At 46.7% G+C, this 26,854-nt stretch overlaps 1 protein-coding gene across 2 annotated transcripts in view; it reads right to left on the bottom strand.

The window, feature by feature from the left end:
* The window catches only part of CELSR2 (cadherin EGF LAG seven-pass G-type receptor 2), a 325,195-nt gene extending 306,866 nt beyond the window's left edge, over nucleotides 1-18,329 (bottom strand). For both annotated transcript variants that reach the window (XM_078644214.1, XM_078644213.1), the window contains exon 1: nucleotides 13,877-18,329. In XM_078644214.1, the coding sequence (XP_078500340.1) occupies nucleotides 13,877-17,435 (3,559 nt within the window). In that variant the 5' untranslated portion in view covers nucleotides 17,436-18,329. The remainder of the gene's footprint in view (nucleotides 1-13,876) is intronic.
* Nucleotides 18,330-26,854: the final 8,525 nt, after the last annotated feature.

Below are 26,854 nucleotides of genomic sequence, written 5' to 3' on the forward strand. Positions count from 1 at the left end.
CCTGAGCCCTGGAGGCCATCTTTGAGGTTACAGATCTCTCATTACATATACAACTTCTCAACATGATGCTGAAGCACACACAGCTCGGGAGCGACCACATTTTACAAATAACGGCTGGTGGATGTTGACAACCTACCAGCAGCTGACCATGCTCTGGTGACGTAGACTCTACTTAAGAAGACTAAGAGGCACTAAGTGCCAGACTCAGGCGAGCAAGGGGAAAAGCAATATTCCCTAGTGAGTGAAGCATTCGCTTATGCACATCAGGTGGACATTACATTGCTCATAATGCTTTGGATGCACATTTAAAAACAACCCTGTCTAAATTTGCTTTCAGTTTCTACCTGCATTAGTAAACCCTACTTTTGCCACTGAACCCTTTTAAGTTGATAACTTGCTAAAATATTTTCTAAATTATATTTGCATACTTGATCACCAAGAACCTCTTTCGACCATAACCATAAAGCGCATTTCACAAGGATGTTGCAGTAGTTCGGATGGCAGGGTCTTCGCCCAAGAAGATGGAGTCAGGCAAGTAGGAGGCAATTTTTTATCTAATGCCCAGTCCTTAGGTTATAGCCAGAGGCCTATATATACTGTGAGGGCTCCATCCTCCCTCTAACTGTAATTACACATCACGCTTCATCTGGTACACAGACCCCCAAAATTCCTTAAAGTTTTCACATTATCACAGACCTACTCTCAACAATCAACAGCATACACACTCAACCCATGGAACACAGACATCATAGCACTACAAAGTGTTCCTTGCTCAAGAAGACACAGGTGACCATTGAGAGACGGGAAACATGCAAAGCATTCACTATGGGTGCAAAAACAGAGAGGAACTTCTTTCAGAATCTGGAGCCTAGCTATTACAAGAAAGCTCGCTTTAAGGTGATTCAAGCTGCTTGTAAAGCATGGTCTCAGATTTGTAAGATGCTGAAGATTGGTAAACTTAATTTTTATACACCTACATCCTCTTTAGCTTTAACTTCCTTAATTTGTTCTGACGCTGTTATGGCCAGGTGGCGGAGAAAGGGTCTGTTGACTTTGGGAGATTTAACAAATAATGGTGTTAGTAAAGACTATTCCTCATTGTGGTCTGAATATAATCTCCATCAAGCTGATTTTTAAAAATATTTACAAATACGGGACTATCTAACAAGAAGAGTAGATGTAATTAATTTTGTTAGGAAAAGTGTTGTGCTCGAGATGTTGAGAAAGCACAGCAGGATTGGCAATCTATATCAAAGTCTTATCGAATTACAAAGGGATGATCTCGAAGTACAGAACTTCAAATGGAGTAGTGAATTGAACCAGGAAGCGGATATCCTACAGGAATCAATTGCGCTGGCTGAGAAACTTTTGATATCTTCCAGCCTTAAATCACAATATTTCAAAACCATATTTAACCTGTACTGTACACCCGCCAAAATAGCACGGTGGGGGGGGGGGGTGTCAGTGAGGGCAGATGCACACGATGTGGAGCAGAGCAAGCGGATAGTATTCATATGTTTTATGACTGTCCAGAGTTGAAGCAATTGATACATAAAATGGAAACTTTTCTGGCAGAGGTGACAGGGGAACAGATGGTGATTACTCCGAAGGTGATGATGTTGGGGTTATTAGATGATTCATTGATGGAACAAGGGGTATATCAATATAGATATCTCATTTTTATATCTGTAGCAGTAGCCAGGTTATGTATTGCTTCATTATGGAGAGAGAAACTGCCACCGTCTTTTGAAATGTGGAGGGGCAGACTATATGCAATATAACATTTAGAATATAGTCTGTATGCTCTAAAAGGGCCTCATAAGCGTGGACTTAGCATCAAAATATGGGGGCCACTTTCAGATTATTCGAAATAAGTATGATATAGCAAAATGGCTCACATTTTGTGTATTAGTTGTAAGATCTGGTCAGACGTAAGGTTTGGTGACTAGATATGTATATCAAAATGGTGTATTAGCTGAATTTATTATAATTGATTTGTGGCAGATGTGTTCTCTGTTTACGTTATCCTTTTCTTTTCTGATAAGTACTGTAAAGACATGTATATTGTGATCCCTCCTAATTTGATTTTTTTCTTCAGTGTGTGAACAAAGCTTCTGTAAATTGAATGATTATGGCTTACCAAAATAAAAAATAAATAAAAATAAACCAAAGCATTCACTATCCTGAGTGCTGCAAGCCTACAGCCTTAAGAAATAGGGGGGAGCATACATATCGTCTATGAGTAGAACACTCAGAGCAGGCCTATACCAAAAGAGAGGTGTAGTCCTCTAGTTACTGCCCCATTGACCAATAGATAAAGAAAATGGAAAAGTACCTGCCACGCTACACACAGGGAGAAAACATTGAAGAGAGTCACAAATACTGCTACCAACCAAAAGATGGACACTCCATCACAAAGGGAAGACATTACACCCTATAGTCCAATTAAAGCATAACCAGTGTGCTACACTGCCATAGGATACATTTCACACCCCAGGAGAGCAAAGGCCTCCTACCATACTGAGACTGAGCGAGAATTTTACTTTATTGTGTCCCAGAAGAGCAGCGGTGTTCCACCACACTACAACATTTTGCAAGGAGTTCTTCGTGGATTCCAGTACTTCCAGAACGGAGGAACCTCTGTTGCCGGGGAAGACACTGAACTTGGATAGGCCCAATTACTTAAGATATTACAGACTAGCAAAACAGCCAAACACCTCCAGTGTGGGAGCAGAACTTCTACTCGCACATATTTCACACATACACAGAACCTAATCAGGAGGACAGACCTTCTCTTACATCGATCCTCAATCGTGGAAAGGCTCCCACTCTACATCAGATACTACTCTTCTCTTCTTGAATTGCACAAGAAGCTGAAGACTTGACTTTTCAATTAACCAACTTACTATAGGCAGGGCTAGATACACACCTGCTCAGCACCAGGATACTCACGCGGGTGAAAGTGCGCCGAACACATTTACATAACATTACATAGCAACAAAATTCCATTCCGTTCCTTGGATCCCAATAGGTAATGTCATATCTATTGTGATCATAAAGAGTAGCGATGGACAAGGAGATAATTGGTAGGTCCAGCACACATGCTCTTTAAATGTATCCTATACCCACACAAGATCTGCTGTTCCTCATAAAAGAGAAAACGAGAGAGGTGGGGAATTGATCAGAAGCAATGGCCCTCACTAACCCAGAAGGGTGTCATGAATCATCGTAGGGCAGCTCCTCATTAGGCCGGTGCTGAAATGCCCAACAGGACCCTTCAAGAAGCTCTTTGCACACGATCCAGTTGGACCACGCAAGGCAAGAAACATGTTGAGCCCGATTCACATCTTATGCACTGTCAAGGTTCAATAGTTCCTAGGACAGCCACTGCCTGCTTTTACTGGTGTCACGGGGACCACCATATAAAGTGTAATTAGGTACCCCTTAGACATTTGTAGCCACTCCCTTCCCCATCCTACACTCACTGCACAGTTCACACACGCTCATCATTACAGTATCTTACTCTAAAGGTCTCTGGCAAAGAGTCCCCTCAAGGGGTCTGTTGGGCATTGCAGTGCCGACCCGAAGAGGAGCTGCCCGATGATGAAGCAGGACACCCTTCTGGGTGAGTGGGGGTCATTGCTTCTGATCAATCAGATCCCCGATCCTGTTGATCAGACCCCTGTCCAACCGACAGCTTCCTCTCCTCGCTCTCTTTTCCTCTTTCATGAGGAACAGCACACTTTTTGTGGCTATAGGATATATTTATTCCGACACCACAAGAGAGCAGAGACTTCCTGCAACAGAGTAAGGCCATGCCACTGGAAGCACTCAACGGTCCCCGATAACTGTGGGAGCAGAAACTAGATTATTGGTTCTGCCAAGCTCATTCCCATGGTACACCATGACCCTCAAAATGGTAACTGAATGTTAGCCACCTCGATACCATCGTTGGCTGGCGCCAGATGATTGGTAGAACAAAGACAGCCTGCAGTCACTACTTGTCAGAGCATCAAGAGAGGGCAGGTACTATTGCTGACAATGAACACAATGTCTTGCAGACAACAATAACTCCTCAAAGCTACAATGGCTGCAACACTGATGGCTGGAGCAGACGAGTCATGTAAACCGTATGAAGGAAACACCAGCACTGAATACGCTAAAATAAATATACAAGCAACAGGGAGAAGACTGGGGCTTATCGAGTGACACAGGGAAAGACTGTGATAGGGACATTGGTGGGCTATAGTAGGGGCATGACGGGTAGAGGAGGGGCATGACCGGGCAATGATAGGGGCATGGGGAAAGCAGTGGTAGGGACAGATAGGAGTCTTGTATTAGGAAATGAGAAGACATATGAGGATTTTGTTACTGAAGGTTGAAGAGTTCTGGGAGTGACCCAGGTGAGAGGATAATAAGTGATACATAGGTGGCCTTAATAGGGTGACTGAGAGGACTGTGTTATGCAGCGAGGGATGGGTTGTAGTATGGACAAATGAGAAATCTGTACTTAAGGCAGAGGAGAGTATAGAACCAGATGAGGGCTGTGTTAAGGAAAGGAGGAGAGTGATGTGTGTGGGTATCAGGGGAGGAAAGGACAGAGGGGAGGTATTGTTGGTGACAGAGATGAGGACTAAGCAAGGGAGAGAAGGGAAAGTTGTTCTTGGACAGAGGAATGTGTTTGGGATATATAAGTGTGCTGGGGTCAGACAGAAGTCTTTGTTAAGGACAGGGAGGTGCAGGGCGTTGAAGGGGCTGTGCAGGCTGCTGTGGCACATGATAAATGGTGAGGCGGGGAGGGGCATTCAAGAGACATTGTGTGGCCTGTAGTAATGAGACCAGGGACTTGCTGGAGTCAAGGCAGGAGGAACTGTTGAGATTGGACACAAATCCTTGGCTTCTGGCCCAGGAAAATGTGAACAGGAAAAGTGAGCTTGTCTCTAGGTGTTAACAACAGGGCTGAAGCCAAGCCACAGCCAGTACCAATGAGTGAGCGAGGGAAGCCACATCAGAGGTTTGGGAAGTGCAAAACAACAGGCCTCGCTCCTCACTGTTCAACACTTTTACTGTTGCCTCATACGTGGGAGCTTGCGGACTCACAGATGTCCATGGTCCGCTACTTCTGGTGTTAGGCAAGTGAAGTGACAATGGTCATTTTGGTTTCTCGCTCCTCACTGCCCAGGTCTCTTCTAGCTTAAGTGTCCACTGCCAACATCTCTAGCATAGAGAATATGAATTTAATAGGCTAACTACCCTCATTGGCTCCCTATGCAAAAATATACAAGTTCAGGCTTATCTTTCAATCTCAGGGGTGACCTGGTGATGTTATTATTATACAATAAAGTGCTCACTGTGTTCTGCTAATCATATCACTTCCTTAGGGAAGTCTTGAGGATCTGCACGACGACCTCAAAGGTGGATGTTTTCAGAGATGTGGGCGCACCAGAAGCCACTAATAAGAGGTCCTAAGAGTGAGCTAAGGGATAAAAAAGCAAAATACAGCCCGATAGATGTTGTAGAGCTACATTATTTACACAGTTGGAAAACATGTAGTTTAACTTAATCTGACATCTGACCTCCACTGGTAACCAGAGCATAATCTAGCCAAAAACATGCAAGAATGCTTTCAGAGCCCACATACCAGTGATTCGGCGTCATGCTGAGCCAGCTGTAGTATGGGAAGAAGGTAAACATGCAAGCGTACACAGAGTGTATCTCAAGGGTACAGGCGTAAGTTTAAACTGAGCCGAAGACCGCGCTTTACAACTGTTTGACACAAAAACACATATGATTTAACTCAAGTAACTGAAAAACATCTTGCACTACCCCAGTCGGAGGCTACAATTCCAAAGTTGTGACCAAAATGTGCTGACGGGTAGAGACACTGAATGGTGAACCATTAGAGGGTGGCTGATACCACTGAAGCAGGGACATATCAGCTCAGTATTAATTTGCAATGAGGAGTCTCCTGGCAGGATGCACAGGTCAATTCAATTTGAAAGCTGATTCCCTTCTGAAAATGAAAGTAAGGGAGTTTACATTTTTTGAGAAGCAACTCGGAAGAAAGGTAAGTTAGTGTAACAGAGAGAGTTCTCATGAGTGGCGGTAAGATGGCCATCGCTAGCCGCATAGGTCAACTAAGGCTCTCACCATTGACCACCACATGGATCACACTTGAATCAAAGCCCATTTTAGTGCAATAAGTTCATCACAAACATACATGATTTGTATAATGGACACTGTGATAAAATAAAAGACTCTGTTGTAGAAATCCCAATATAAAAAATAATTATGTTTATTTACATCATGAAAGAAAGAAACATTGGAAGTGGGACAGTAATCAAGACAAGCGATTCAAAGAACTCAGGCATAGTCATGTATGGCCCCAATAAAATCAAGAGTAAGGCCACAAACATATGGAGAGTTCCATTGCACAACGTACCGTGGTTATATAAACAATACAGTGTCAAGGAGCTATGGCCAACAGCGTTTCAATCCCTCACACAATAAAGGGACCATCATCAGGACTAGAGAAATATAGCCTGAGAAGAAAGCCTAATAGAGGCATATAAAGAGAATATTAAGGGTCAGGATGAGGTGATCACGGAAGCGTGTGGATCCAAAAATGGGTGGAAGTCATGCGGGTGGCAGTAAGGTCAACTGCGAGGGCTAAGTAAATCTTCCTGTGTTTCCTTTTTCCATGATGTAAATAAACAATGATTTTTCCTATTTGGATTTCTACAACGCAGTCTTTATTAGATCACTGTGTCAATTACACATTCATGTATGTAGTGGACCATTGTTCCTGTATAATTGATTGTACCCCAGATCCCTCTCAGATTACTTAGGTTCCCTTGTTTTTTGTAAAATATATAAATTCATTACATAGCATCCACACGATAAAATATTAGAATGAAGTTGTTGGCGCAGGCAAGCATACAAAACTGCCAAAACACAATTCAGTGCAGGCAGACCGGCTGTAAACAGTGTATTATTGATACCAAGTTTTGTGGTACCAAATACCTATATAGACTTTTCAATAATTTCGCTATGTATAGAGGGAGCTGCAAGAGGGCTGCATACAAAGCCTTCTCTTCTCAGAACTACATTTCTACGAAAAAAAACACTTTAAAAGCGTTTTAAAAACGTCAGGGCATGTAGATAGGATATGGGGGCTAATCATCTCTTTTACCAAAGACATATCGGGCACTAAGAAGCATGATGCAAGCCTTAAACCAAATAAAATCCCTACAAAACAACAGTTCCAAATGCAATTACCAGGCTATGAATGATCATCACCTCCCACAAGACTGCCTGTGACGGTCGGAGACATCCCCAGTGTCGCAGCTGGCAGGGAAATAATCACTGCATCCATCCTCGTCAGTTGACAGGCAAAAGATGGCAAGATCCCCCCTAACACCAGCCCCGGCCACCTCGACAGGTGCCAGAAGCTGGAGTCATGCTGGGACCATGATTGGAAGCCCTGGCAGCCAGCTGCTCTCAGAGCAGCCCCATATTGCACAAAGCAGCTCCAAATTGGCCATTCTTGTGAGGTGTGTGTCTTGTTTTTCTATTTTCTTGGCTGTTTTGCCAATTTGGTGTCAAACATCAGTGTACACCCCCCTCTGTTGGGCAATGCCAACCACCCCTAAAAACTTTGCACGCAAACAGAGTCTGGGCGGCTGATTAAACACGGAGCTGCAAACCGTCCGGTCGCCAGGGAGGTCCCTCACATTGTGTTCCTTGGCGGGGGAAGAGCATGCATGGATGTAGACGGCGGTCCATGAGGTTGTAGACCGAGATCAGCCGGGCATGGCGGTGAGACAACACAAGACCTTCACAAAGAAAGCAGTCTGGTGTAAAGATAACCCTGGAGATCCCACAGAGGCATCTGAAAGCAAGGGCTCACACCACTCTTCGAGGCCTCACTCTGAAACAAGAGGGAGCACTGTTCTGGCATACAAACTGAGATTTTTAAATTAATCCACCCATGAAACCTCTTTCACTACTTGAGCGCTAAAATTGTTTATTCGCCCAATCTCTAGCAGTTATTACCCACAGACTGGGAACATATTGGTATGGCACCATGTTTCTGTCTCTCTCCAGCTGTCTCTAAATTCTACTGGAAAAAGAAAGAAAGAATGGATGGTGCACTTATGAAAAGGTTGGATGGGCAGGGCCTGTCCCTGCATTCAAACCTAGCTGTACATTTAGGGGAGAAAACCAGGTGCCTTTCAAGAAGTAAGTGGTGTGATTAAATGCAAATCCTCGAGATCGTACAGAAGGGAAATAATCCAAGGAGAGGAGGTTCATGGAGGGATATAAAGATGGGGGCTCCACACCTCACTTCAGGGCCTCCACCTGTAAAGAACAACCTCTAGCCAAGAAAAATTACTTCTACATAATGTGATGAATGTTTCATACTCCGAATACTGCTGCCACTTCTCACCCCCCAGACAGGATTCTTGACTTCCCACACATACTGTGCGTCTAAGGCACTGCAAAGCCAAAGATCATGCCTAGCACCATATCCCATTTACGCCAAAGAGATAGTGCCTGAGCTCCAGAGACGTAAGATCCTGACTCTAACAAAAATCTACAGACAGGTTGCAAGTAGAGTCATTACCCGCAAGGATCACATTTAGCGAAGTGAATACTACTACAAGATGCCAGCTGAACGTATACCCGAGGCAGGAGGAAGAAGCGGGGAGTCTGTGGTGGTGAGATCTGATAAATTTCAAGAAATCAAGTGTCAGTGTCATTAGGTCCCATGCTATCACCAAGAGCAGCCACACTACATTGGCATCCACAAGGCTGTAAGTAGTTCAAAGATTAGCCAAGTGGGAACTCCAGAGCACAAACCTTCACGGCCACTCTTTCCTTGCATCACTGAGGGAGTTTTCTGTGTCCTGCTTCAAAAACTAAGAAACAAATCCAGGGAAAACTACATGGACACAGAAAACTTAGCATGATTTATATTATGCAGCATCCAGAGCCCTATTCTCAATCAGGCTGTGGCCCGGATACACGCATTGAAACTGCTCGGTCTTCCGGATTTGGAAGAAGAGCTATCATGCCCTGCCCCTCACTACCCTCGAAGGACAGGGTACAGCACACGGTACAAATCAAACTTCAAGCACTGCCCTGCACTTACGGAATTATGTTGGAGGATCATAAGAAATTATTTGCTTTTCAGGAGGCAAATGAAATAAAAACACAGGCTATGACAAACCCGATATCGTTTCATACCATTTGTATCCCCAAAAAATTCATACAATTTTAACTAGCAATTTAACCCAAACTCGTTACCAGACTTTTAATCTGAGCAGTGCATGAAAGCAGTGTAAACATCACTCATACCAACTGCACAGAGCAGGTTCAATTCAAAATGGATCCCAGAGCACAGAGTAATCTTCACACGCACAGCACCACAAAGTACATACCATGATGTGTTCATGAACGTATACTCAGTGCCCTATTTTGCTGTGTAGGGCTGTACATTCACACCTGTTGCTACTTTTTGTCCCTATTTACTTTGGATTACACTGTGTGACTCTAGGCACTTCACTGTATCTTCGTGTGCCTTGGTTCAGTAAGAAACGAGGAGTACTCAACACAGCAGCACGATTAATGAATGCAGCTCTGAAGTTTTAATTAAAACATAGAAATCATCACAAAAACGACGACACGAAAAACTGAGTGACAGATGTAAGTACAATTATGAAATGTGTTTTCATGCGATTGACACAGCAAGAATAGATCATGGAACAACCAGGCAGAGGCTGAAGGCAGCGTGGACTTTCGGTCCTGACTCCTGAGCGACCACACGTCTGTTCCCAGCTCTTTCCCTTGCACTGCGCGCACACAGAGCCTGCTGTGTGCAGAGATGCTGCGCGAGCCGGGGTGGGCGGAGGAAAGAGGCTGACATCCAAGAAATACAACCACCGCAGGATCCCGCCCTCAGACTCACAGGTCACCTCTGCAGGATGTCAGCGGCCGGCCGGGCGTAGAGTACCTAATGACACACTGCCTCTGGTGTGGCGTAACACACCTCCGCGACGGAGCGCGAGCACGGCAGCACCCCTGCACTCTATCACAGCGTCACCCCCCCAACCAGAACAAGGGGGCATGTCTCCGCGCACACCCACGGGGCCGAATGAACATTTACACCCCCCACGGTAGTGGGTTATACCAATACCTGGGGGGGGGGGGGGCTTCCCAGAGGCACCGCCCCCGCCCACACGTCTGCTGTAGCCTTGTCAAACTCGGTAATAAACGAGGCCATGCTCCACGGGCGACCCAACTGTTCCCCAAACACATGACACACCTGCTCTAGCATTATATCCATGCGAGGGGGGAGGGTCTGGTATAAACCATTCCCGACAGCCATCCTCTCTCAATTCCACCAACGCTGTAACACCCTCTCATCCCCATCACTTGCTTCCCATAGTTTCTCTTCCATCCCACTGAATCTGATTCGGCCATCAACCACCCTAATAAAATAACAAGCACTGCCAATGGCAATAGGTCTGGCTTTTAAGAAATGGTGTGTGGTAATGCGCAGCATTGCAAGTAAATAGCGTGGGAATAGATACGTGTTTGTGTTGCATCAAACAACTGTAGACTAATATTGGTGAAGGTTAAAAGTACAGATGACAGTTGCATTGTCAAGCCAGATTAAAAAATATATGTAGATTCATTACTACCCTACTCCCATCCGTGCTGCTGCCAGAGAAAAAAACACCATAAATTATCTAGTTATGTTAGCAACTTTAATAGTATTACAATGTTTGCGTGCCCCTGAAATTTCAAGCTCAGGCAGCTGGATAAATAAAGAACATGCTCACAGCTGTGAGGAAGGCAAGCACTTTTTGGGGAAGCACACAACTTCTGGCCGATCAAAACATTTACTCCTGACTCCCAACATGTGTGTGGAGCCAACGCCCCTCTCCTAGTGATTCTAACTTAATTGTGTGGCAACAGCTGGGGTGCGCCATTACATTTCCAGAGACTTCTCCCAAGCGCTCTCTCAACACATACAGCAGCGTCAGACACTAGGGGGAGTGGGGAAGAGTGAAACGACATGGAATCGGGAAGGACTGAGGTCAACAGGGAAAAAAGAAGAGGGGAGTAAGAAGGGGAAGATGGAAAATGAACAAAAAGAAGATACAAGTGAAGGAAGAAGAGAAAAGAACAGAAAAGGAAAGGAAAGAAAAAACAAGAAAAAAAGTCTGTCTCCATGCCAGCTAGAGGTGCGCCTGCATCTACAGCTGAGACAGCCCCATACCAGGACCACTCACAATACAAAATCAGACAATTCTTCTTACTACTTTACTTTGAACCTATCATATAGAGTCCAAGACCCCTTACATCAAACCTGCCCTACAAAGACAGAAAACTCAAAAGCTCTTATGCAGCCCAAATATATTATAATACTGGCAGACAACACAATGCATCCACCATGTGAAAGACTAATCACCCATGAAAGTTGTTAAGCAGCAAAGGAACAAACACTGTAGTACTGTAAGAACTGGTCTCTGGAAAACAAACCACACAAGTGATCAAAGGGACAACGTGATACACCAAACCATGCTAATTACCCAAAGCAAGCCAATACTCCAGCACTACTTTACAAACACATGCTTAGCACAACTAAATCACGCAGCTTTAACCGGCATAACTTTACAAAACAGAGTGACATCACAGACACTCCTAGCCCATCTGCATGGGTCTACTTCACATGACACACCCACACACTCTCTCTCCCCTTGAGCAATCGGAAACAGACGTTCCTAGTCCAATTACATGGTACCACTTCTCACCTCACACTCTTCCCCCCCCAAAAAAAAAAATGCAACAGCTGACACGGCACCCTGAAAGAGGAACCAGCATCAATGAACACAAGGATAGATGGTCATTTTTAATGTGTCTGTGCTTATGGTATTAAACCATTATTATATCTCAGACCTGTATTGACTTATCCACCGAGTATCGTGGGTTTCGAAGTGGGTTGATGAGGCTTTGCCCACGCAAATACAGTTGCTGGGGTCTAGACAGAGGCTGCCCCCTGACATCTGGAGAAGAAATGATTACCTGTTTCTTTGTCATATGCACTGGTTTTAACTCATGAAGACTCAAGGAGGAAATTCTGGGAAATTGGTAGCAGAGAAGTAGATTGCTCCCATGACAAGGATACACTAGGCAACTGACATACATATGGAGCCTTATGTAAATATGTAGCAATTAACGAGATGCCCTCTTCTTGAACACTCTACTGGATGGATAATGGGTGGCAGGACATTCAATGGTGGCCACAACATCTTGCCTGTTACTGGCCTAGTAGTACAAGCAGGGCAACAAACTACAAGAGGCAGGGGATCACTGGCAGACAGTCAGAAGTAACAGGGAATAGACCTCGGCTCAGCCAGACACCAAAATACAAAGCCCCATTGCTTCTACGTCACTCCAGCACGCCCCATCTCTAAACTCCCACAGATCAGTGGAGTTTCACTAATTCCACAAATCGCTGGCCTCAATCACACACCTCACAATAAAGCTGCGTGCATTCCTCACATCACAGACCTCACACAATTCAACAGTTGCACATTCCCCACGTCAGAGTTCTCATCAACTTCAAGGACGTACACATTCCGCAGGTCAATGACTCAATGACAAAGGGAAAAAAAAACTCTGAGTGAAACTCGTGTGTTTCTCAACTGTGAATTCGAAATGATTCTGATGCGTGGGGGAATAGTTGGCGAGCGCAGTAAGCCAACTCAAACCCGGAAATTTACTCCAGTAAATAAAACATAAGAGTTGCTAGTAGCAGGATGGATGCTCCTGCCTGTTGCTAGGATGCTACTTGGGAACATTTGAGAACTACCCAGTGAGCTTTTATAAGAAAGGGCTTAGAAATTCCATTCTCAGAAGGATTTTTTTAACTAAAGAAGATAAAACAAAAACAGAAGGCAAATGCGTCCTAATGAGATGGACCTTAACTCTTTAATGCAATTAGTTTGATCACGACTTTTACTCCCAAAATTATTTGCATAAAAGTATTAGAATTTCAAAAATTGTGAATTGACTTTCGAAAATCTAGGCTGGACACAGAAATTCCCAATAAAATCGTGGCTGAAGCTCTGCTTTGGTGTATAGGAAACGCTTCACCTTCTGACCTGGAAAGCGAATGTGTCTAGGCCTTAGCAAACATCCGGCCTACAGGATAATCTGCTCCCGCAGCCCCTCCCCCAGGCCAGCTCGGAGTCAGCACATCTTTGGCCCAGTTTATGTAGTGCAGTGCACTCGAGTGCATCGGTGCGCCTTCAGTCCGTGACTGCACTCTCAACACATTACCACTGGGATCCTACACATCTCTTGGTTCCGATGCATTACCATGAACCTGTCAATCAATGCGAGTTCAGCCTTATTCTGGAGGTGGTGATTGTGCACCCGGTTAATACTAATACTGCAAAGTGCAGATCTGATCGCATGCGTAATCACCACACCAAGGGTCAGAGTGCAAAAAAACTAACAGAAACTGGCACCGAACAACTCGAAATCCTGCAAGTCAACTGTGAAAGCACAATAACAATATTTTATCCTGAACTTGCTGGGGCACTCCTAAGTACAAAACCATACATTAAAGTTTTAACATTATTGCCATCTAGCACACACGGCACCTGGATTCTGATGCACCTCTGTATGACACAAAAGGAAGTCATATGATTGTTTATCAATCACCCTCTCTTTACCCCCTGAATGATCCGCGTGGGATGCAGTCCTGAGATGAAACCATACCCTGCACAGTTCACCTGGTACCTCAGGATATATAAGGGACATGCACATTTTAAAGCATGCATCAGTGACTGACACTTACCGGAGACGGACACCTTCATGACGGCTTCCAGGGGCCGGTTATTGTCCAGGGCCCGGCTCAAGCGGATCTCCCCGGTCATGTTGTTCAGAAGCACCAAGTCCAGCTCGTTGCCCTGCTCGAAGTGGTAGACCAGGGAGTCGGACACGTCGGGGTCATGGGCCGGGATCTTGCCGATGACCCCGTCGGGGAAGCTGCCGGATCGGTTGCTGATGTAGTTGTTGAAGATGATCTGGAAGTTGCTGAGCACGGGCGGGTTGTCGTTCAGGTCCCGGAGGCGCACGTGCACCGTGGCCCGGCTCACCAGCGGGGCCGAGGTGGCCTGGACCACGATGATGTACTCGGACCTGGCCTCGTAGTCCAGGTCCATCAGCGCAGTCAGCTCCCCGGAAAAGATGTCCAGCTGAAACACCTCGGGGATGTTGCCCTCCACGATCTGGTACATGATCTGGGCATTGGTGCCCTCGTCAGGGTCCATGGCTACAATCCGGGCCACCACCAGGCCTATGGGGCTGTTCTCCTCCACGTAAATATCAAACTCATCCTTCTCGAAGACAGGCGGGTTGTCATTCACATCCAGCACCGTCACCTGCACCACGACCGGGGTCTTCTGTGCTGGTATACCCTTGTCCACAGCAAACGCCTTTAGCTGGTAGAAGGGCACGTTCTCCCTGTCCAGTCGCCGCAGTGTCCGTACAATGCCCGATGTGGACTCAATGATAAAGTCGCCTTCTCCGTCATCTCCCCCCTGGAAGGTGTAGAAGACGCGCCCGTTCAAACCAGAGTCGCGGTCTGTGGCAGACACCTGCAGGACACTGGTGAAAGCCGGGACATCCTCGTACACGGAGCCCTGGTAACTATCCCTCAAGAACAGCGGGGCATTGTCGTTGACATCGTTGACCAGGATCTCTAGATATGTGGTGTCGGACTTCTGAGGGATGCCGTTGTCCCTGGCGGTGATGGCGAGTGTGTAGGACACCTGGTCTTCGTAGTCTAGATCCATCTGGGTGGTAACAGCACCAGTGTCAGCATCGATCTTAAACTGAGGAACACTGTCCTCCATAAAATAAGTGATCCTGGCATTCTCACCGGTGTCCTCGTCCGTGGCACTGATAATCACCACGGTGGTACCCACAGGCCGATCCTCATTGACATTCACAGTATAGTGGGAACTCTGGAAGACAGGGCGATGGGTGTTGGCATCCGTGACATTGATGAAGGCCTGTGCTGTATCAAGGCGGGTCCCATCAGAGGCAGTGATGGTGAGGGTGTACTGCCGCTCTAGTTTGTAATCCAAAGGTAATGCCAGGGTGATGAGCCCCCCACCACTCTGGCTGGTGATGGAGAAACGGTTCCTTGTGTTACCACTGGAAATTTGATAGGTGATCACACTGTTGATGTCTCTGTCTATAGCAGAGACAGTCAGAACGCTGGTACCCACTGCTGCATCCTCATTCAGTCGCATGTAGTACTCCTTTTGAGTGAACTCAGGATTATTGTCATTCACATCCAGAATTGTGATACTGATACTAGCTGATGAGGTCATGGGTGGGGTACCATGGTCTGTTGCTTCAACCCCAAAAGTATAGAAATCCACAGTTTCCCGATCCAGCTCCGAAGCAATTACTATCCAGCCTGTGTTGTTGTTGATCGAGAATGGAAAGTTGGAACCAGTGTCCACCAGGCTGTACTCTAGCCGGGAGTTCTCACCAGAATCAGCATCAATGGCCTGGATATGGATGACAGAATAGCCAATGGGAACATTCTCCAAGACTGTTGATTGGAAAGGGGTACTTACAAAGATTGGTGCATTGTCGTTCACATCCAAGATCTGGATTGTCACCAGACCGCTGATGTTTGACAACGGAGGCCTGCCACCATCCTGTGCTCGTATCCTGAGGGTATACTCCCGGGTCATCTCATAATCCAATTGGCTGACAACATCAATGCTCCCAGACTGTGCATCAATATAAAACTGACCACGGGTGTTACCACTCATGACACTGTAATGGACCACAGCATTGTTTCCCTTGTCCCGGTCTGTTGCTGTGACCTGCAGAACCTGGGTGCCAGTGGCCACGTCTTCGGGAACTTGGACCACATATCGCTTCTCACTGAACTGGGGGGCATTGTCGTTGTCATCCTCCACGGTGATCTGAATGTTAGCAGTGGAGCTGCGAGGACCAGGGTCCTTACCTTGGTCATTGGCTTCTACCAGCAGCTGATAGGAGTCCACTGTTTCTCTGTCTACTGTGCCTTTAGTCCTGATTACCCCAGACCGGGAGTCAATCTCAAACACCTCATTCAACCCATCATTGTTGAGGATCCGGTACAAGATGTTAGCATTGATGCTGGCGTCGCCGTCAGTGGCTCGGACAGTGAGCACCTCGTAGCCAATCTCCAAGTTCTCCCGGACGCTCTCTTTGTAATCCTGCTGCTCGAATAGCGGGTCATGGTCATTGGTGTCGCTCACCATGATAGTAAGGGTGGCCATGGCCGTACGCCGGGGAGTTCCATGGTCTACAGCAGTGACACGAAATACATGAGTGCTCTTGGTCTCACGGTCCAATTCTTCAGCAGTGCTTACTGCCCCAGACTGGGAGTCGATGGCAAAAAGGTAGTTAGAACGGCTATCAAAAAGGGCACCCATGGAGTATTCTAGCCGGCCAGCCTCTCCTTCGTCAGGGTCTACGGCCTTTAGCACTATCACTGGGGTGCCCGCTGGCTTGTTCTCAGGCACAGACACTTGGTAGGTAGGGGGCTGAAACTGGGGACTACTGTTAACATTTCTTTTCTTCCTGTTACTGCCCAGCGTAGTTCTTGGACCCACCATCTTCTCCAACAACCTATCCAGACCCACCAGCCCAGGGGACATCAAACCTAACCTCCAGTGTATCTGAAAGATGCCACCTGGAACTGGCAACCTCTGTCCCGAGACCTTAGGCTCCCCATTCCGTGGGCACTGCTGGCAGCGAAGTTTTAAACGCAGAAGGTCATCTTGAAGGTTAAGGCACTTCTCTTTCCCCGTGACCAGCACCCCATCCTGGCAGGAGAACCCTGGAGGTTCCCGCACTTCACAGCGAGGCTCACAATCTCCCCAGGGAGCGGGCACCAGTCGGCTGAGGGCAAGCAGAGGCACCCCAATGCCCAAACACAGCTGCTGATTCTTTATGGCGCCATCTCGGGGGACCAGCAGGGTCAGGATCTCAAGGTGCCGTTGCTGCCCACGCCGGTCCTGCCAAGCACAACCCTCACCTGGAATCTGGAGGTGGGCAGAGATAAGGCTGCCAATGCCAGCTAGAGACGGCGCCTGTGGGATGTGCCCTTCCCAGCAGCTCCAGCTCACGCGGATGGATGGCGAGGGGATGCAGTGGGAATGATGGGGATTCCTGTGAGGTCTGGTTGGGAGCTCTTCACTCAGAGGTGCCAGGGTGCAGGTGCCGTTCCATGGCAGGAGGCTGGTGTCCGGTCTCTGCTGCGCGAGGGTGGGCAGCGGGGGCGCCAGGAGCAGCAGCCAGAGCAGGAGCATGGAGGGCTGGCCCAAGGGGCCCGACACTGGCATCTCCCGCTCCACTTCTCCGAGCCACCTGCACACGGTCGCCCTGATGCGGTGGTCTCCGGGGTCGGTCAGAGGAGGGCACAGCGTTTCTTTCTAGCTGGGGGCCCCCTCCTAAGCATGGTGCAGGGGTCTTCGCAGGGCCTGTCTCCAGCACAGCCTGTCCACAAGCAGAAAAATGTTCCAGGAGCTGTGGGGGTCTGACTACCTTCTCCCCAAAAACCAAACGACCCTCATCTCAGAGGCTGCTCACTTGCGCGCACCCAGACCGCAGTGCTACAGGGAAACTACCAGCCTGTAGGGTGCCACATGCAACCTTAGGGCGACCTGGCACCACAGGAAGGCGACCCGATCTGTAACCCTAGGGCACCCCAACAACCGCACCCTGAATTAGGTGAGCGCTACCAGGCCAGCCCAACACTTCGCACCCCCTAGGAAGTTTTACGATCTGCACTCAGGGGCGAACTTCGCAATCTGTACCCCTGGGCCACCATGCCCTCCACAGTGCCCGCACCCAGCGCTGGATTACCACCTGCCCCTACAGTCTCTTAGGTCCGCCCTACAATCCACAGGATGCCCCCTGGCGCCGTCATAGGGAGGCAGGTGCCTTCCCTGCAGCCAGAGCTTCCCCGGCTCCCTCCCCGGGTCCGGGGCTCCTCTCCACGATGCCCGGTACAAGATTCCTGCCGACTCCAGGCTCTCGCTGTTCCTTCCCCGGCTCTGCAGTGACAGAGGCTCCCCACGCTTCGCGCCCCTCGCTCGGTTCTCCTCCCGGGGCTGGGGGTGCTCCTGTGCCGGGCTCTGCTCCTCTCGCCGGGGCTCAGCGTCCTCCTCGCCTCGCTCCCTTTGCTGGGTTCTCCGGGCAGCTCTCCCGGGCTCTCTGCTCTCTTTCCCTCCGCAGCTTCCAGCACAACCTGCTCCGGAGCCGCGGAGGTCGTTAAAGTGGCGATAACAGTCGATTGAGAGGTGGGGCCCACAAAGCAAGGCGGGCGAGGTGAGAATCACACAACAGAGACGGAGACGGAGGAAACAGGAGGCGGGGTACTAGGAAGAGAGTGAAAGTGTTTGGTGGAATATAGGCGAACTATAAGAGGATCGAGAAAATGTAAAAGTAAGACAGCGTCTGACTGCTACTAAATGAGTGGTAATGTTCAATACGCGAATTTTAAGGACCTTCCTCCTTCAAACATATCTATATAACAAATGTAATATGACGAAACAAAATGTACAGCCTTTGGAAACTAGAATTATACAACGGATTACACACCCCTAGGCTCAGGCTATATAATTCACCACTATCTCTGAAGAGACATATAATTTGCAAGCGCAGTCATCACACAGACGAGCGATCCTTCAGTTCACAGCTTTACATGAATTAGCATAATAACCAGCATATCTATCCAGTCAAATATCTGACAGGCATTACCTTTCCCATTGTATGATTATAGCTCCTGTTTCTAAACCATGAGGCAGGAGAGCTATTCTTCAAATATCATAGCAGCAGGTGCTTTAGGCAGCAGATCTATCTCTCAGAATACCCAGATCTCACGGATGTATGCTTTAGGCAACATGGCTATCCTTCGGGTTACATACACATTATAGGTTCGAGCATCAGATAGCAGAGCCAGTTCTCAGTCTACACAAAAGTTACTAGTTGAGAAATTAGCAGAGCAATCCATAATGTGACGAAGCAGTTAAGAGCCCAGGCCTCAAAACCAGTGTCTAACAACGTCAGACAGACTTCAGACAGGAGAGCTATCTCTCAGGTTACACAGATCCGGCAATCTGTACAGCAGGTTATACTACATTACTGCAGTTTTTAAGCACTGCAAATCGCAGATGTTACTAATACCTCATTATTCAATATATCTACCCTGGCAGGATGGAAGTCTTAGTTTGCCTTACCAGGATTCAGACTTGTGACTTTCAGCTTTCCACATTTGTTAGTGATCTTTCAACTCACTGAGCCATGTTGCCGGCTCATATGACTGATTAAACATAAAACAGTAGCTGCGGAGGATCACCCCAAGTTTTAGCAGAGAGCTGGAGCCTTGTAATATTTTATAGCACCTGCTGCTTCATAAAGTCTCACTATTCAGAGTTCTCTTTGATTGCTTTGATTTTTATTGGGTCTGACTTGAACTTATGTGACCACAAGAAACCAGCTTTAGGAAGGAGCACTGAATGAGCGGCTTAAGCTCCACCTGTGCGTTGATCTTCCTATCTACAAGCTTTTGACTGGGTAGAAAGAGTGTGCTTCTGCTGAAAAATAGTGCTTATTTTGTCTTTTGGGAAAGCTTATGCACAATAACTGTAGGCCTACATTGGTTATGGTGACAAGCCAATGATCAGGATTATGGACCTGATGGGTTAATTAGGAACATTTACATTAGGTGCCAGATGTCTGATCTGTTTATTATGAAAAGTTATGACACAGGCAGTAGGTCTGACATAGTTATTGTAAAAACATATTAAAGTCCATAGGACTTTAATGGTGGGTTATTATACTGTATTAAATCCTGTAGAGCGGTATGATGTGATATGGAGTCACACAGATTACCGTAGTAGGCACCTGGTTTGTTGTTGGTTACCCTCTCTGATAAACAGTCGGGGTAAAAGATATGCACTGTTGTAATTTGGATTAGGCCCACCCAAATCTAATTTTATACATATTTGTAATTTTATTATAAAATGCCTGATTAATACTTTATGGGAGCCTTTCTGCTCAATACAGTAGACCTAAATTTGTTATGGCACCAAGCTAGTAAAAAACAGTATAGGCCAGATTGGTTCCATGGGAAACAGTATATCAGATGCTAAAGGACTGGTCTGTGTACGAAGAAAAGTTATGACAAAGGCAGTAGTTGTGAGTTATTTAGTGTGAAATGCATAAATTGAGGCCAATAGACATTGAAGGGTGAAATGTTACATGAAATATCACATATTACTGTAGTAAGCAAGAGTTTTGGTGTTAGTTACCCCCTCTGACAATACCTTGGTGGAGAACATTTTGCTTGGGATAATAGGTCACATACAAGGTAAAATGGTACAATATCACAATTTTACAATCAAAACTGGCATTACGATTGTGTCCAATGAAAAAGATAGAAGCATTTATTAACAATTAACTTTAACGCACAAATTATAGTACAAAGGGTGAGTGAGCAGGACATGACAGGGTAATGGGAAATCAGCCGATTTCCTTACACCAAGCAAGTGTCTTAAAAAAGTGACTTTTCAATTGGTGAAAATGTAAATAAACAAAAAGTCACAATCCGGTTTACATCTCATACTCCACAGTTAGATACAAATTTCAGTTTAGAGCTGAAGATGTATGTGTTGACGACGTTTCGATCCCAGCGGGTATTGGAATCTCATCAGAACTAAGTGAGGAAACAAGTGCCTGGAAAGTTGCTGAAGGGTGGAGTAACACGGGGTCAGGGCGGATCTCTATGGTAGGGAAATTACAACAACTAGGGGCCCAAAGGGGGATCGTTGCAGGGTGGAGCCTGGAAAATTCTCCCCTGCTTCCTGTCCACTCTAGAGCACTCTACCGTAGACCCATAGATATTGCATCAATCATATTTACAAACAAGGTAAACACTGTCATTGCACAAAATGCAATTCACTTATGTGCGAAATAGAGCAGTAGTATTTAAAAAACAGTTATTTTTATATACCGTGCAAAACTGAGCAAGATAGACTTTTGGTAAACAATTAACACAGTGCAAGGTGCAATTTCTTTTGTGAAAAATAAGGCAAAGGTAATACAAAATACAATTATAATTCTACAATCATTTTTATACTGTACGCAATTGGGCAAGATGGGCATTGCGGTTGTCAGTAAACGGTAAGCAATTATTATTGTGTATAATGCAATTTCTTATGTGCAAAATAGAGCGACAGTAGTACAAAATACAGTTATAGGTGCTAATAGGCTAGGTAGGTTTTGACTTTATACAAAATACTCTCTCTTTTATTAACGGTAAAACTGTGACAGAGCAACATACAATACTTGTATTTGTGCAAAAAAGCAATTAAAACTCGAGGACCTCGGTGTACTCATTCCATATAAGTAGTGCGGTGGACCACTATGCTCAATTAACTGTTCATAAACAACGGACAGGAATTTCCATACCGCTTAGTACAATGAAATACTATCACATCGTAGAATTAATATCATTAAATTATATGTACGGCGGACCTGTGTAATTTTTAAAGTCAGTACCAGCAAATTTCTTCTACTAGCATCAAAACATGAGCAGGCTATGAGTAAGTGCAGAAAGGATAATGGTACACTATCACAAAAGGGACACTTAACTACTTTTTGCCCAGTCTGTCTAGCCAGCTTCCATCGTATAAAGGCTGCTACCTGCCCCAGCCTAAACTTCAAGGCCCACCTCCGTATATAAACACTTTTAATATCCCTCGGGTAAGGTCGACTAGGCCCCCCCCCCATATCTTAATTCCTTTAAATGATACAAGTAATCTCTATTACACACATATTCTATGTCACTCCTCCTGGAGTACTCTTTTAGTAAAAAACTTTAATGATTGTTTCTGCTGCACAGCTGACAATCCTTGAAGTTTAACCCCTACTACAACATCTAGGGATACCTTAATATCAAATAAATAGTTTACCCACCCACCTGTCAGCATACTTCTCCTGCAGACAAGATTTTAGGATTTGCCTTAGCCCTCATCAGCTGTAAGGAGACCAAGCCAGTAGTTAAGGAGCCGCTGGTTGTACTTAAATAGTAGACTAGTGAGGCCCAATTCTAGGCTCAGGGCACAGTTTACAGTTCCAAGGGTAGGCCAAGCCATTCCTTCTGGACATTCATTTCTATGGTTTGCGCCCTTCTCAAGTAATTCATGGGCAGCATCTCACACCATACAGCAAGAGACTCATGATTTTAGCATTGTATGTCTCTCTAAGCACTTCAGTGGATTTATGGCCCAATACGGAGCCAATCCTATATAAAGCACCTACAGTGGCTTTAACACGCCCCTCCTGAATGTCAATATGAGGCGTAAAGATGAGATTATATCTAAAGAGAAGGCCAAGATAGCGATATTCCTTTACCTCATTTACTGAGACACCATTTAACCACCACTTAAACCTTTTATTCGGTACCATCCCTTTCGAGAAGACCATTACTTTAGTCGTAGCCGTATTTATTTTCAAATATTTGGACTTGCAATACTCAGCAAAAACATCTAATTGCCTTTGCAGGCCAACGGGTGTAAGATGCAGCAAAACTGGTGTCCGCAATATACATGGAGAACAGAAGCGGAGCAATCATATACCCCTGCCTCAATCCATTAGGGGTATCAGTTTTTCTGGTCAATGCTCCATTACCCCCCAATTCGACCCTAGTCCATGAGCCTTCATGCAATTGGATAATCAATTTTAATAAGCCTGATGGGCACTCCCATTTCCTCATCTTCTCCCAAAGTAAGGGCCTATTTATAGTGTCAAACGCTGTTGACAAATCCACGTATGACACATACAAAGGTTGCTTCTTTATAAAAGCATATTTTTTGGCCAAAAGATTTAATATACGGACAGCCATCCGTTGTTGAATAGCCTTTACGAAAACCCATTTGAACCCTAGGGAGGATATTTACCTCGTTTACCCAATCTTCTAGCAACCCCAGGAGAGGATTTGCCTATATCTTGCTGGGGATATCTAGCAGTGTGATCATACGGTAGCTAGACGGTAGGTCCTGCTTCCCCTTTTTTATGCAGCAGGACCCTAATACTGCCTTTCGAGGTTCCTGGTATCTCCTGGTCACTTAATATTGCTCCAAATACTCGGGCTCAGACTCGGAACCACAAATTTGGGTTAAGTTAAATTACGCAAACCAAAGGGGATGATGGAGTCAACTGATCTGGGTTTAATCCATTATCATTCTTTAGCTCATTCCGCCACCCCAGTTCAGACATGGCCATATGCAAATCAGTCTGACCGTGTGCCTCATGGGAACAGTCCAGCCCGAGCTGCCAAGCCATGTCTTCCCTGGACGGGAAAAAAGCATCCTGGGACCGGTTTCTGGCTAATCAGCCGTCATCAGCCAGGCTAGCTTGAATCCAGTGGTGAAGTGAGCAAGGGACCCACGTCTGGGCATACCCTGCCAATTTAGGGCGAACAAAGCAAAACCGAAGGGGATGATGGACGGAGTGTTGAACCAGGATGCTTGTTTCCGGTCCAGGGAAGACATGGCTTGGCAGTTCGGGCTGGACTGTACCCATGAGGCACAGGGTCAGACTGATTTGCATATGGCCATGTCTGAACTGGGGTGGCGGAGTGAGCTAAAGAATAATGATGGTTTAAACCCAGATGAGTTGACTGGGGGTGATTGCTTGCATTGTTCAACACTCCGTCCATCATCCCCTTTGGTTTTGCTTTGTTCGCCCTAAGTTGGCAGGGTATGCCCAGACGTGGGTCCCTTGCTCACTTTGCCACTGGATTCAAGCTAGCCTGGCTGATGACAGCTGATTAGCCAGAAACCGGTCCCAGGGTGCTTGTTTCTGGTCCAGGGAAGACATGGCTTGGCAGTTCGGGCTGGACTGTTCCCATGAGGCACAGGGTCAGACTGATTTGCATATGGCCATGTCTGAACTGGGGTGGCGGAGTGAGCTAAAGAATGATGATGGATTAAACCCAGATCAGCTGACTGGGGGTGAGTGCTTGCATTGTTCAACACTCCGTCCATCATCCCCTTTGGTTTTGCTTAAGTTAAATTATATCAGAGGAGAGGCCCCTATTTTGAGGCACCAACCTGCCTACTCCCCACTCCTCCCTTATTTACCTCTTTAGGTTTGTACAGCTCTCATAAATAACTCACCCATGTTTCTCCCGGGACTGCTGCAAACCTTTGGTCGCCCCCCCAATACTCTAGTCACCTTACTCCAAATGCCGTTATGCCCAAACTCAGGGAGGCAATTGCTTTAGTCCATGTACTCTCCATGTCTTCCCAGGCAATTTGTCGAAGCTCTTTCCTGTAGCTTTTCCTATAGCCTTTAATTAGGTGATCCTTATTCGCCCTACCTCTTTTATAAGCATCCCATAAGTTCTTATTTAGTGCCACCCTGGCCTGTTTTTTAGCCCAGCCCAGCGGATCCTTCCTGCCCTGACCACACTTTAAGCCTTCTGTTGCCATTTTACTTAAGGAGGCAATCAAAACCTCATACTCCTGTACCATGAGCTGTGGCGCCCAGATAGACTGTACTTTCAAAACTTCCTTCATTTTATTGTGGGTATAACATTTCAGCTTACAGGTCCATGCCAGTCTACGCTCATTCAGATTGTGAATTGGTGTCCAGTATTTGTAAAGCGCGAACAATTACCCGAAGGTGTCAAGGCTCTGGGGGCCGTCGGGAAGATTAAGCGAGCTATTGCCCAGCATCACATGGTGCTGGGCAGACCCCTGTCACCGGAGCCAGGGATCGAACCCTGATCCCCAGCGTCCAGCGCCAGTCGCCCTGGCCGCTGCGCCACACCTCTTCCATCTGGTGTGCTGTTTTGCCACAGATCTCCTAAAGTGTATACCGCTATGCAGTGTAAGGATTAGGGGTTTATGATCACTGCTTGTTAAGCCACCTAATACTAAATCCTTGACTATACCAAAACTTTCAGTGAAGATTTTAGCATAAGCTATCAATGTGGACACCCTTCCATTATCAAAGCTACGTTGAGCGGGCTGGTCCCCTGCCCATCTACCATTTGCAGTAGTCAAAAATCAAATCAAAATATTTTTTAGTCATTTGAACACTTCATAAAATCACATTCAGCTCTTAAATTACAGCAGATCAGAGACCTCAAGAATTGCACTGCAACTGCACCCCAATTACATCAGGCACCACCCAGGCTATTACAACAAGTACATAGCTCTGTTAGTGTATCTAAATGCTATCCACCGTAACCCCTACAACGGGGCTCACCCAGCCCTTGAAATTCAACCAAATAATGACCCTCTGCACCTACTAATAAGATGCTCCAAACTGGAACACACAAACAGCTCCACTCTGGCCTGATACATACATGTTATTTTTGCATTGAAATCTTCTCAGAATACTGCTTTTTAGGTTTTGCCTCGCCAAAAAGATGCTCGCGCAGGCGAAAACCTGATGAGAATTGTAGTGTGCTTTGGGTCGGCCCTCCTCATTCATTGGCTGGCTCCGTAAATGGAGCCTTGCCATTGGACGAGGGGCCTGTCCGTCAATGCCGGACCAGACACGGGGGCGTTCCCGACATTCTTTGGCTTTTGCCGACGTCACGCGACGCCGGGAACGCCCCCGAGTCTGGTCCGGCATTGCCGGCACCTCCCTTGCTCCCCCTCCCGCTTGTTTCCTGGTGCCCGCCTTCGTGCTCCGGCCGGCCGTCGTCAGCTCTCTCCTCCCCCTTTCCCGCCCCCTCCCGCTTCTCTCTGATGCCCGCCTTCCGGTGAGACACTGTGATGAATGCCACTGAAAGCCCTGGATGGACTGGGCTGGGTCCGGGTCAGTCTGCTCGGTAGTGGGCTGACTAGTGACTTGAAACATTGAAAGAACATATTTGAACCAGCCTTTGACAATAAATTATGACGTAATGCAGCTAACACAAATGTAACGTGTGAAACTGCAGACTGTTATGTTCAGCCAGAGTGGAGCTTCAGAGTGGAGCTTCAGAGTGCAGAGTGGAGCTTCAGAGTGCAGAGTGGAGCTTCAGAGTGGAGCTTCAGAGTGGAGCTTCAGAGTGGAGCTTCAGAGTGGAGCTTCAGAGTGCAGAGTGGAGCTTCAGAGTGGAGCTTCAGAGTGGAGCTTCAGAGTGGAGCTTCAGAGTGGAGCTTCAGAGTGGAGCTTCAGAGTGGAGCTTCAGAGTGCAGAGTGGAGCTTCAGAGTGCAGAGTGGAGCTTCAGAGTGCAGAGTGGAGCTTCAGAGTGCAGCTTCAGAGTGCAGAGTGGAGCTTCAGAGTGCAGCTTCAGAGTGCAGAGTGGAGCTTCAGAGTGCAGCTTCAGAGTGCAGAGTGGAGCTTCAGAGTGGAGCTTCAGAGTGCAGAGTGGAGCTTCAGAGTGGAGCTTCAGAGTGCAGAGTGGAGCTTCAGAGTGGAGCTTCAGAGTGCAGAGTGGAGCTTCAGAGTGGAGCTTCAGAGTGCAGAGTGGAGCTTCAGAGTGCAGAGTGGAGCTTCAGAGTGCAGAGTGCAGCTTCAGAGTGGAGCTTCAGAGTGGAGCTTCAGAGTGGAGCTTCAGAGTGGAGCTTCAGAGTGGAGCTTCAGAGTGGAGCTGCAGATTCAGAGTGGAGCTGCAGATTCAGAGTGGAGCTGCAGATTCAGAGTGGAGCTGCAGATTCAGAGTGGAGCTGCAGAGTGGAGCTGCAGAGTGGAGCTTCAGAGTGGAGCTTCAGAGTGGAGCTTCAGAGTGGAGCTTCAGAGTGGAGCTTCAGA

Source organism: Lissotriton helveticus, chromosome 5_1 (genome assembly GCF_964261635.1).
Source record: "Lissotriton helveticus chromosome 5_1, aLisHel1.1, whole genome shotgun sequence".
NCBI classification, from domain to species: Eukaryota; Metazoa; Chordata; class Amphibia; order Caudata; family Salamandridae; genus Lissotriton; species Lissotriton helveticus.